General features: G+C 49.3%; 2 protein-coding genes across 2 annotated transcripts; both read right to left on the bottom strand.

The window, feature by feature from the left end:
- Nucleotides 1-4,323: 4,323 nt before the first annotated feature.
- On the bottom strand, nucleotides 4,324-5,342 carry PtrM4_146350 (Rtf2 domain containing protein; the record flags this gene model as incomplete). Its single annotated transcript, XM_066109869.1, has 3 exons — nucleotides 4,324-4,466; nucleotides 4,608-4,785; nucleotides 4,842-5,342. 3 exons carry the CDS (start codon nucleotides 5,340-5,342, stop codon nucleotides 4,324-4,326), a joined length of 822 nt encoding a protein of 273 aa, XP_065959852.1.
- A 302-nt stretch (nucleotides 5,343-5,644) lies between these two features.
- On the bottom strand, nucleotides 5,645-7,690 carry PtrM4_146340 (pentatricopeptide repeat protein; the record flags this gene model as incomplete). Its single annotated transcript, XM_001938889.2, has 2 exons — nucleotides 5,645-7,342; nucleotides 7,394-7,690. The coding sequence occupies 2 exons, from the start codon at nucleotides 7,688-7,690 to the stop codon at nucleotides 5,645-5,647; spliced, it is 1,995 nt and encodes a 664-aa protein (XP_001938924.2).
- Nucleotides 7,691-11,786: the final 4,096 nt, after the last annotated feature.

Genomic DNA, 11,786 nt, shown 5'->3' with positions numbered 1-11,786 from the left:
TCTTTTTGAGAAGAAGAGAAGCGGATTCCCTGGGATCGATTTTTTGGAGAAGTGTTTTTTTAAGGAAAGAGTGAGAGCCGATCTCCATAGGATAATTTCTTGTCTATTTAAGTAGAGTAACAATGTAAAGTACGGGAAGATGCAGACGGTCATCAAAAAGCCGTTGTCCTCTTTTTTAGTCGTGGTTTTACGCGAGTAATATAGAAGAAGAGGGACAACAGAAGACGCTCGTTAGTTGATTGTATCAAAGTTTTTGGCGAATGAAGAACATTGTACGAGTTCCATGCAATTTTTAGTTAGAAAGGGGCAGAAGAGACGGTCTTCGTCATATAAAGCCGGCGGTAATATTTTTGTAAAACAGGATAGAAAGTGCATGATAGAAGGACTGCAAGTATGCGTGACGCACGAGATTTTTATATAATCCGAAGCGTGGGAGGCAGTTATAGAAGGTAGGTAGTTTCTAGAAAGCCAGCTCGAGGCCGTAAGGTACAAACACGACCCACGACTTTTGGTGAACAGCGGGATACTATCTCCGCCAGCATCTACAGTTTGGGGGAAGTCAACAAGCAATATGATTCATAGTGAGAATCGTTTTAGTGGAAAGAGCCAGGAACTCAGAAACATTTTACTGTTCTTCTATCTTTTTAGGATAATATAGGACAGGGTAAGGGATTAGGGAAGAAGTCGGTGCCTACGGCAGCTTTATAGACCTGCCGGGTTGGAAAAAAGAAGCTAGTGTATTTAAAGCCAGCAGAACACCATTATAGCGGCGAACTGGTGTTTAAGAACAAATTTAACCTGTGTTTTCGTTGATTTCATCGCGTTATGGGCAAGGCCACAACGCAGAGCACATCAAGTTTTCTGGAATCCATTTTTGATATAGACAGAATTTTTTGGGCCAGGACATAACAAGTGCTTGTATATTCTTTTAGTGTGAGAAAGGGACACTTAAGGGGGCAGCTTGGCTTGGAAGGCCCAAGAATGTGGAAGTTTTGAAAGCGAGTTAAAGAGAAAAATGTATGTAAAAGAGTGTATCGAAGAAGAGACACTCACGCACTCCGCATCAATGCGAGCATCTTGATTGTATACAGGCGAAGGAAAGTTTTGGTATGTTTGAGACATCCAGAACTTCAGCAGCCTATTTTAGAATGAGGCAGTCATCCCTCCAACTGCCTCAATTTTATGGAATATAACAATAAGTTTCTGGTAATGAAGGAGTAAGGAAGCAAGACAGACAGAAATTTTTATAGTGAGAAGTCAGGTGCCAAACCAGCATGGCACCTCCTGGAGTAAATCTGGAAAGACACATGGCATTCCTTCATGCTTATTTTAGTTTAAGCATTTGGGAATGCCACAGAAGCAATGAGTGCGGTGGGGTGTAATTTGGAATGAAGTACCTTTTTCGTCTATCATGATAGTTTAGAAAGTAGCATGGACAAGAGCCTACGCAGTAGAAGTCGGGGAAATTAGATCAAGCCGCCAGCATGAGTGTATTTGATCCATTTTTTGAGACTAGCAAACATAAAGTACTCATTTTCTTTTTAGAAGCAATGAAAGTGGAAGAAAGTAAGCGGAAGAGGGAATGAAGACTGACGCGGAGGTCAGCGGAATTTATACTCCGAAGCAACCATTTCGCCTATCTAGAGTGAGTTTTAGGTGCAGAGGCGCAGGGAAGAACGAACATGCGTCTGATGCGCGAGCGCTGTTTGTCATGGGGTAGTCTTCTTGTGTTTTACTGCACATCGACTCAATTTGCACATATTTTTTCAACAAAGCCATGGTACCGTCAATTTAATAATAAGAAAATCGATATTACAGAGAGCATGATCCCAATATGTGGCTGAGTCGGCGAGAGATTTTACAATGCTTCTTTTCCACACAGCAGTGGTCCATAAGGTCAAACTGCTGAAAATTTCAAGAAAGGAGAAGGCGACATGAAGCCTCTGAGCGAAATTTTAGTTTAAAAGGAATGCAGTAAAGAAGAAAGAGAAAGACCAGCGAGGTATAGACTTTATACCACCCATTCTGCGCTTTGACCAGGTTTATCGCCAGTTAAGACTCCGTCTCCCTACATTTTTTTGAACGCCACCAGTAAAGCTCATCGAAAGCTGGAGTGTAATTTTTGAGATTTTTTATCATGTGTTTCAATCACACACGATAATTGACCTTGTTTTACTAGATTTTTGGAACCATCATAGGCGTACTTCAACCCCGAAGCATACGCTGGATATCCATTTTTTGTGATAGAAGAGGAAGGAAAGAGAGCGCAGAGAATCTGAATTTTATAGCTACTGAGTTCCCCACTTCTCATTCCTCTTTGAGAAGGTTTGTTTCGCCTTTGAGAGGGTATATAAAGGACACAGCGGCCCCAAAAATATGTTACAGGTTTTCCATGTCTCCGTGGACATCGACTGATTTGTTGCAGTTTTAATGCTACGGCCGCATTCAAGTAACAACAGTACGAATTTTAGGAACGCTTTCGGAGGAACAGGGACATTAGACAGGCCTGGACAGCTTTTGATAATTCAAGAATTTCAATCCCGCAAGGAACATCCGTATGTCGCTTTCTGACTTTAGAAACGAACCAACATTCCTCTTTTGGGGTATCACTTTAGTACAAAGAGGTAAGAACTGTAAGGCTAAATAGTCCAGGTAAGTAAGAGAAGCCACGGATTTTAATGCATAGCCCTAGTGCCCAAACAGCACAACATTTAGAGCCCAACGAACAAACTTTTAGAAATATAGAATAGGCAAGCCTGTATTTTGAAAATTCTCGAAATATGCACAATTTATGTTACTGTTTCAGGGACGAGAGGGCCACCAGAAGCATCTCTTCACTATTTGTGTGTTTCAGCTGAAGCGGTAGACTCAGTAAAGAACATAGAAGATTGCGGATGATATTTTAAGAAAGAACAGGCCATCAGAAACTTTGATAAAAGGTACAGGTATTTCTTAGTACCGCGTAGTCGAGGCGGCGGACAATATGGACCGGTGGAGGGATTTTTGGAAAAGCAGACATGCCATGGACTGCCCTAAGTTTTAGTGTTTTTGGAATATAGAAAGAAGGTAGATGTAAGAAGAAAGGAACCAGAGCAGCGGAAGTGAAGGTTTTATATACATCCCCGGTTAGCGCCAACCCCAAGTCATGGAAATATGTTTTGAGTGTTTTAGCTGTGTGAGCAGCCACATGAAGGCCAGCACATGCAAAGTAACTTAGTTTTGCAAAAACTGCATATCAACGTCTTATGCGCGGAATTTTGATAAACCCGAAAGCGTTTCAACGGAGCATGTGGGCTTCAGACTGTATTTTCTAGTACAGGAGCGATCTTCTCCAACATCGTTTCGTCGATTGTGTTTTTGGAATCCAAATCCCACATGGAATCGTCCGACGTTGATTTTAAACCACACCATACCACGTGTAGCTTCTCGTTTTTAGAAATCAGAACACCAGGCGCACCCATAAACCTGAAGCACTAGAAATTTTGATAAATACCAGGAGAACACCAGTCCAGGCACATGTATACGTTGAGCCTTGATTTGTTTTAATAAATAGCAGGAGAAAGACGGAAAGAAGAAAGAAAGAAGAAAGTGGATAGGGGACTAGCTTTTATACGCCCCTCGCATCAGGTGCAGCGCTCTTCATCTTTCGGAAACAGCGGGACACATAGATGTAAATCCAGTGGGTTTTGATCCTCAGACTTCCCAGTAGCGGGAGAAGAGATACGTCTTGAGTGGTTAATTCCAGATGTTTTCCGACTCCCCCCAGGACGCAAACATACCGTGTTTGCTGTAAATTTTTCGGTGGACAGACATATCGCGAGCATCAAATCTTTTTCAGTAAAATGAATTTTGGAACAGCAGTTTTAGGCATCTATGGAGAAGGAAAAGAACAGGAGAGAACCATCACAGATAATTTTGCGCTTTTTAGAAAGAGGAAAGAGGGCAGACATCTTGCATCATAGGTTGGTTTTGTAGAAAAAGATGTTTTCAGGTGTGGATGGTGAGGGAAAGAGGAGAGGAGGAAGTAGAGGAAGGGAGGGTTTATATAGACGAGGAGGGCCTTGGGATGAGGGTGCTGGTCACGTTATATTCTTCAAAAACAGTTGAATATGACACAGTCGGATTCCAGGCACGTGTGCGTGCTGAAAAACTTACATGCCTTACATACTCATTTTCTCGCGCTTTTTGATTGTAGGGGTATCACTGTCGCATCCTCCTACTCCGCATCAGCATCCCCTTATGAGATCTCGCCACACGTATAGATAGATCATGAATAAAACGTATACACCCAACGCCCCCCAATGCAACAACCCGACCCTCTCCTTACTTCCGTCCAATACTAAACCCTCTCGTCATGTAATCCGCACTATTCTTCTTATCTGGCTTATGCTCGTTGTTGTGGAACAAGGTATTCACATTATCATTCTGCGCCATCTTTCTCCTCTTATTCCTCTCCTCTTGTTCGGCTAGCACCTTGCGCGTCAGCGATGCCGTGGCGCTGTTTTTAATACCACCCGCACTAGGAGCTTCTTTCTTGTCTTTCGTTTCCTTCTTTGCGGTTTTATCGTCGTCGGATGAGGAGGGTTTTGCGATTGCAACCGCATCACCGTTTGCTTCTTTCTCGGCGTGTTTTCGCTTCTTCTTACTGCTGCCCGGTGCCTTCTTGAGCGCATGTGTGAGGCCCTTTTCCCTGAGCGTCTTGATGCGGAGATTGAGGCGCGCAATGTCTGTCGGTGCAGTGGGTGCGATGGGGATAACGTCGTTTTCAGCAAAAGGCTCGTTGCACTGCGACCCGCATTAGCCATAACCCTGACACTATCGTAGTCTGTCGATGAACTTACCGTTAAGCATGCATTCCCAGCGATTTCCTTGACCGTACTCCCCGCAAAGGCATGTCCACAAGGAACAATGTACACGCCCTTGCTTCCTGGTCCTAATGCCGCCCCGGTGATGGGACATTTCCACTTCTCGGCGCCTACAGCACCGCCCTCCTTCTCTTCAATTTCAAACTTGACCTCGACAACATCCTTCAATCCCTTGACACGGTCGCCGAAAGTACCTAGCTCGGAGTCCTTTACGCCGCCAACCTTCTTCATCTCAGCCTTCTCCGCATCCCCATCCTCCTTGAGCAAGAACTCGATAATCGAGTCTTTATTGTATAGAAACCCTGCGGCATCGGATACCACAGGCCGGGCGAGAGGTTTCCGCGTGAGTGGGTCAGTCGACCAGGCGTATTCTTGTTGCTCGTTTTGCGCTTCTTTGATTTGCGCGGTAGTCAGGGCTTTTGCGGCTTCTTTGACGAGTTCGCTACGTTTGGGGATGGAGCCGCCGTCGTTACCCATGGTGGGTAGGTATGCGCGGGGTTGGTAGGCGTTGTTGTATATGGGTGGAGTGGCGCGGAAGTGGTGATTGTCATGTCGCGTTGCGGCGAAGCGGAGGTTTGAGTAGTTTTGGGACGTCACGTGCCGACCTACTACCCTCCATGGATTCATCATTTAACCAAGAGAAGCAGATCCATAATCAAAAATTCTAGCAATAGTTAGAACTCATCGTCTCGATATTTGTGCTGTGTTTATATGATACAAATATACTGTACAAGGCCCTCAAGCCCCCATCCTTTTGAACGCCTCATAAATGTCATAGCCTACATATCTCTCGTTGTTCGCCGGGCATTCGTGACCTGAGGCGAGTACATAACTCTTCGCTCCGATCTCTCAACCTGTTTATTCCACTCCTTCTTCCAAGCTGGTATGTTGTCAGGGCTCCTGCTTGTCTCTCTCATCTCTTCCGCAGGCCCACCACTGTCCTTATTCTCTTTAACCGCATGCCTGTGTTGATATGGGTTTAACCCATTCTCTTTTTTCGCAACCCTGGGGTAATATCCCCTTAAATTCGGCGGTGGATCCCAACCTTTTTCTATTCGACTGTCTTTGAAACGTACTCTTTGAATGAATGACGAGAGCGTCGCTCTCGCAGCCTTGAACGGACTTTTTGCCTCCTCGGCTATGAGATTTGAGTGGATCAACTTGTCATAAACACCATGGATCCTCCTCAGTGCAAAAACGGCATGTTGCTTTTCCTCGCCCCCCAGAGGCTGCGGACTTGAAAACCTGCTCGATTCTTTTTCTCCACCACCAACCCCGAGCTGTAAGCGAATGTTCTTGCAAACAGGGTGGAGCAGGGTAAGTGCATCGATGAGATCCGAGCCTTTGGCTAGAGGGAAACTAGTCGCAAGGTCGGCGTACATGGCGACGGCCCTGGAATCAGCGTCCTCCATGACCTTGAGCATAATCTGTAGGATGTGACCCGCATTTTTGAGAGATTTGTGATTGTTCTTGTCACGCACACAGGTGCTCATTGCAATCCTTAACATGCCGGCCGTAGGCGTGAAGCCCTTATCCAACATACGGCATTTAAGAAGTTGAACAGCTTCACCAGAAGCGCGGTTCTGGCGCAAGACGCGTAGACGCTGGGAGACGTTGTTGTGATCGGGGCTGACGTTGTAGGTGCCCGGGTCCGTCAAGATGTCCCAATAGCCGAGGGCGGCCTTAGTGGCGACTATCTTTTGACAGGCTTCTTGGAGTAAAGAGAGCGTGTTGTTACCCGGTTGAGCGTATATGAGGGGATTCGGTACGACGGCTCCAACACCACGGGGCGTCAGCGCAAGAAACTCGTCACCGCGCACGGGGGTGTTATCTGGGGATAGGTGGTCGTCGTCAAAGCGGTATTCCTGTGGCACGTTCGGGGCTCGTAGGCGCGGTAGACCAGCTTCTTCCCTTGCGGTGGAGCCCAGCCGCGGAACGAGGCGTGGGATGTCCATTGTCTGCTCGATTAGCGAGAGGACATCGTCCCAATCTCGTGGTCGGCTTCCCACCAACAACAGCCTCCCCATGGCGCACACCAGGTCTTCGTCGATGATCAGATCAGCGCGCCGCCACCTCCCCACAATGTCTTCCCACATGCGACGTCCTTCCATGATGCCACGCTCCCTTCTTGCCGCCGTCTCTTCTTCGCTTTCCCCCTTGGGTGCATCGATGATCAGACTCTGGCGTATAGCCGTTAGGATGGTCATGTAAGTGATGGCGTTCGCAGCTGCCGGCCCGCTTTCTGGTATCTTGCCAGCAATACCCCACAAGGCATCCATGTTCCCCGCTCTTGCACAGACGCTAAGTGCAGCATTTGTGTGGATGATGGACGGTTCAACGCGCGAGTTGGGGGCGAAGAGGGAGTGGTATATGGTCAAGGCTTTTTCGACGATGCCGGATGTTTGTGCATTAGTTGCTAAACCTCCTAAGATGATGGTGTACGTGTAGGAATCTGGGAATTGGCCGCGCTTCTTCATCTACTACCATGTCAGCCTTAGCCCCGCATACTCGATGCATACTATCCATACCTCGTTGTATACCTTGAGCGCATCGTTGACTCTGCCGTCTGCTAGCTTGTGATTGATGATGTGGTTCCAGCTGACAACGCACATCATCGAGTGACATGCCATGCGCACCAGCTGCAGCATCTCGTCCTCCTTGCCCTTGGCGAGCTCTTGCTTGACAAAATTGGCCAGATCTAGCGGATCCTGTAGATGTCGCAACTCCCTCTTCCTCCTATCCCAGTCGCTATTCGACATGCGAGGGTCGCGGGGGCCCAGCTTGGCTAGATTGGGCGTCTCATATCGTGCAGGTTTTTCCCTCATGGCCGCGAGTTCCCTCTTCTTCCGGTTCGCGGCGAAAGCCGACGTCTTGAACGAGTCTCCTGCCCATGGCGGGGAAAAAGGCAATTCACGCAGTCTTTGCTTGTACTCCTTGGTGTCGCTACGTAGTCGGCGCTGGCCATGGGTAAAGAGAAAGACATTAGACACATTGGTGGGCGGGACATGTCGCGGTTGTATGCATGGCCAAAGGCTCGCACGACAATTGAACATGAGGCCGGGTGGGCGGTTCGTTATGTGCAAGAGGCAGCCGTTTGACGTCGGCAGGAAAAAAGTTGGCCGTGTTCGGCTTGGGGGTATTCGGTAGCGGGCCGAAGTTATCAGGCACGTGATCAGGCGTAGTACTACACAATGGCTACATGGATGTAGGATGCATGGATGCGGCTGTCAGGGCGGAAAATCAATCACACATCAGGCCTAAGCCAGCCCACGCCTCACTCTAGCAGCTTTGGTCGCAACCGTCAGCAAGGCTGAACCTACACCACGCGCGACCGAGTCGACGAAGCCGAAGCAGCACTATAACGCGGGAGAGCAAGGCCAGGGCCACCAGCATACAGTAGGGCTTACAATCCTTCCCCCTCTAAACCCGGCACAACAAAGTAAACTACTGGCAGAGTGCCGGGCTTAGATCGCGAAGCTAACGCAAGACATACCGTACGATTCCCTTGTTCCTGCCTTGCCCCGTCCGCTTGTTTACTAACAGTCTAGGAGTCTAGCGACGGACAGGACGACCGTCTCAGTCTCTTGATCGGTAAGCAGAATCGGAGCATTTTGCATCCTTCTCACAGCAGCAGCAGCAGCAGCAGCGCCAACGTGGCGGCATCAAGGTTTGCGATAGTGGTAGACAGGTCCTACTAGACTTGTCCAAGTATCCAGATGGGCGGCATAGGTGGTTGCAGGGAGGGTTGCGTGACTAGGTTGGTGCGAGGCAGCCAACGCCGCTCCATGGACGGCTTTTGAAGCCGCTGTCTTGTATCGTGTGCGCTGTACGAGGTGGGTAAGCAGGTCTTGTGTGTACAGTAGTTGAAGCTTGTGTGGCCCCAATCTATCCCATCACCGTCCCTGGATGCGTCATTCTGCATCACGTTCTGCTGCAACACCTGGTGCTCTGTATGCGCTCGCTGGCCCTGCTGTCTTACCTGCAAAACATCCGACAGTAGTCGCACTGCATCAGTGCATCTCCACCATCTCCACCATCTGCCACCCCTCGTCCCTCGTGGCATCGGGACGAATCCTTCGAGCGGTGCAAAACTAATGTCGTGTAACCAGCCCGTGAGCCACGCCTCGGACCAGCAGCACGCCAGCCCAGCTCAGCCAAAACGATGCACCTGTGATGCTAGTTTCCGCCGTCAGATCATGGCCGGGCGCGCCGTTGTGTCTGTCACGCCAGCCAGCGCCAGAAGCTCCCCTGGCTAGCTTCACAGCGCCCCAAGCCCATGCCCAACGGCGGCGCCTGCAAAACAAACCGAGACCAGCACGCCTGTCCGGGGCAAGCAAAGCCAGTCTAATCTGACAACGGTTGATGTGCCGCTAATGGGCGATCTTGCAGATGCGACCTACTCAGATGCTAGCGTATCCAAGTACACGTCGCCGACTTTGTTCTGCTACCACCACCATCAGTACCTGGCCTGTCTAATCATCGTGGTATCAGTATGGCTGTGGGGGACTCCAAGGCATGTCAATCACATCCCGGCACAACTTGCCGTGCCCACTCAGTCTTTGTTGAATGCAAGCTATGTCGGCAATCTTGTCCAGGGCGGCAGAAATTTTCTTCTTTGCCATCTGTTTTTGTCTATGCCGGCCCGCGAGGTTTTGCCGTGCGAATAGAAAAAAAAATAAATGTCGCGTCATCAATGCGTGCGGCATTTCGCGTGGCACTGCCCAACGCAATCACCATCGGATTGTTGGCCAAGCCCAGCCAGCCAACTCTGCGCATCCGGAAAGAAAAGGAAAATCTCTCACAAGACTTGAAGACACCACTCCACCGCTTTGCACAGACCGCCATCTTGCTTTGCACATGGACGTCAGTTGGAGTGCGCCACGGGAGATATTTTCGCCAGCTCATCACTGCATCGTTTCCATCTCTCCGGCACACTCCACTCTGTCATGTCATGTTGCGGAAACTGTCGCATGACCGAGACACAAATTCCGTCTTGGAAATGCTTCCTGGTTCTTGTGCAATGGTCATCGATGACACGGAGTCGACCAAGTAACAAGCCACACACATGCTGCCCACCCTCGGTCTTGTTATTACTTACAGAAGGTCAGCCCCGTGCTGCTCACCCCGACTCGTCCTATCAGCAATCAAAAATGCTGCAATACCATCGTCACACAGTCAACGTCTCTGCTGCACGCGAGACGAACACACACACAGAGACACGGAGGAGGCATACCTGCCCCCATCGGCGCCGAGCCAATCCGCCAATCCATGCCGCTGCTCGGCAAATCACTACAGATTAAACAGATTAATCAATATGTACACCGTACTTCTACCGTACGTATGCATCAAACGGAAACAAAGGCGATTATGCAGCCATGATCCGAACATGTCATACATACTTATCATATCACCGGCCCTACCCTCCTTCCTCTTTCGACCCAGTATCGCGAGGCAAGTACCCCAGGCAAGATCTCAGTCCAATACGAAGACCCCCGTACATTGCCGCTTGTATTGGAGATTGGGCCTGGTTATCCCCGGAATACGAAGGGATATGGGAAGACCGACCCTCTCCCCGTTGACCGATGTGGTGCCAGCGTTCCCCTCCCTCTTCCGAGCGTTTCCTTTGCCTCGTGAATGCCCGTTTTTAGTCGTGCTCGGCGTTATACGGGTATGCGAGATTGATGACCGACCGTGTGAACCCTCCCCGTGGCTTCTTGGAACCGCACATGTGATGCTAGTTGCGCATACAAGTAACCTACAACCGCTGACGTGCAATTGACCTGATTTGATTGGCGCGTCTGGCGTCAAAATAAAATAAAAATAAAAATAACAAACAAATCTTCGCCCTCAATTGCCTTGTTCGGCTACCCCTGTACACATTTGTCTACACACCACCTAGATGCTCCGAATCATCATCATCATCACCATCAGCATTACATCCTGCTAACCATGCCTTACACACTTACGGCATTACATACGGCATCCAGATACCCATACCCCAGAAACGACCGCACGTAACACGGCTCCCCCCTCTGTTATCCCATGCAAGCGTCAAAGGTAACACGGTGTTACATGTTTGCGAGTGGCTTTCTCTATTCCAAACGGCCTCACCGTTTAAAAATTATGGTCTGATTCCTGCGTTCCAAGAAAAAATCTCGCGCGCGCGCTGCGCAGGGCGCGGAGAGGGCGGAGGGATGCTCGGGCAGTTGGAACGGAATTGTGCCGTCGGGGGGGTGGGACAGGGTTCTACCTTGTTCCGCTTAGGTTTTTTCTTATTGCTGGGAACATTATTGCGGACAAAGAGTAGGGTTAGGTGGGTAGCAGCCGCGGTGGAAGGGTGAAGCGAGGTGGGAAGATCTTCGCTGGCTTGCAGCTCCCTCCGTGCTTTGCTGCACAGCACAGCACAGCACAGGTCAACCGGGTATGACTACATCCGATTATTATTTTGATGATGATGGAAGCACGGGTGCTGGGGAAAACTCTGGTCTTGGTGTGTCCGATGTGTACGGACAAACTATGCGGCTCGCCAAGCCTTCTCTTCTCTGTGCCAGAGTGTGTAATGGACACATATTGGGAGACGACGGCTTCCGATGCCGATGTGGCTGCGAGACCAAAGAGTGTGTCACGGGACATGCCGCAAAATGTACATGTCATTTGTAAAATGAGAGAGAAGAAAGCAAGCAAGAAAATTTTCCTCTTCCCGCCATATGCTCCTCGTGTGGCTGAACCATCAGTCAGTTTGGCTGTGTATGGTAATTTGCCATCTCATTCTAATCTCTCTTGTGCCAGACAGGACAAAGAAACGACAAGAGAGACAGGCAGAAAAGTGCGGGGAAAGCATAAGGGCGCGCCCGCCTATCTCTCTTTTTCCTTTCCATGGGCGGCAGGCGGGCGGGCGCACGTCACAAGGACACAACGTGC

This window comes from Pyrenophora tritici-repentis, chromosome 9, assembly GCF_003171515.1.
Source record: "Pyrenophora tritici-repentis strain M4 chromosome 9, whole genome shotgun sequence".
NCBI classification, from domain to species: domain Eukaryota; kingdom Fungi; phylum Ascomycota; class Dothideomycetes; order Pleosporales; family Pleosporaceae; genus Pyrenophora; species Pyrenophora tritici-repentis.
The sequence above is the reverse complement of the archived record's forward strand: the minus strand, read 5'-3'. Positions and strand labels throughout refer to the sequence as shown.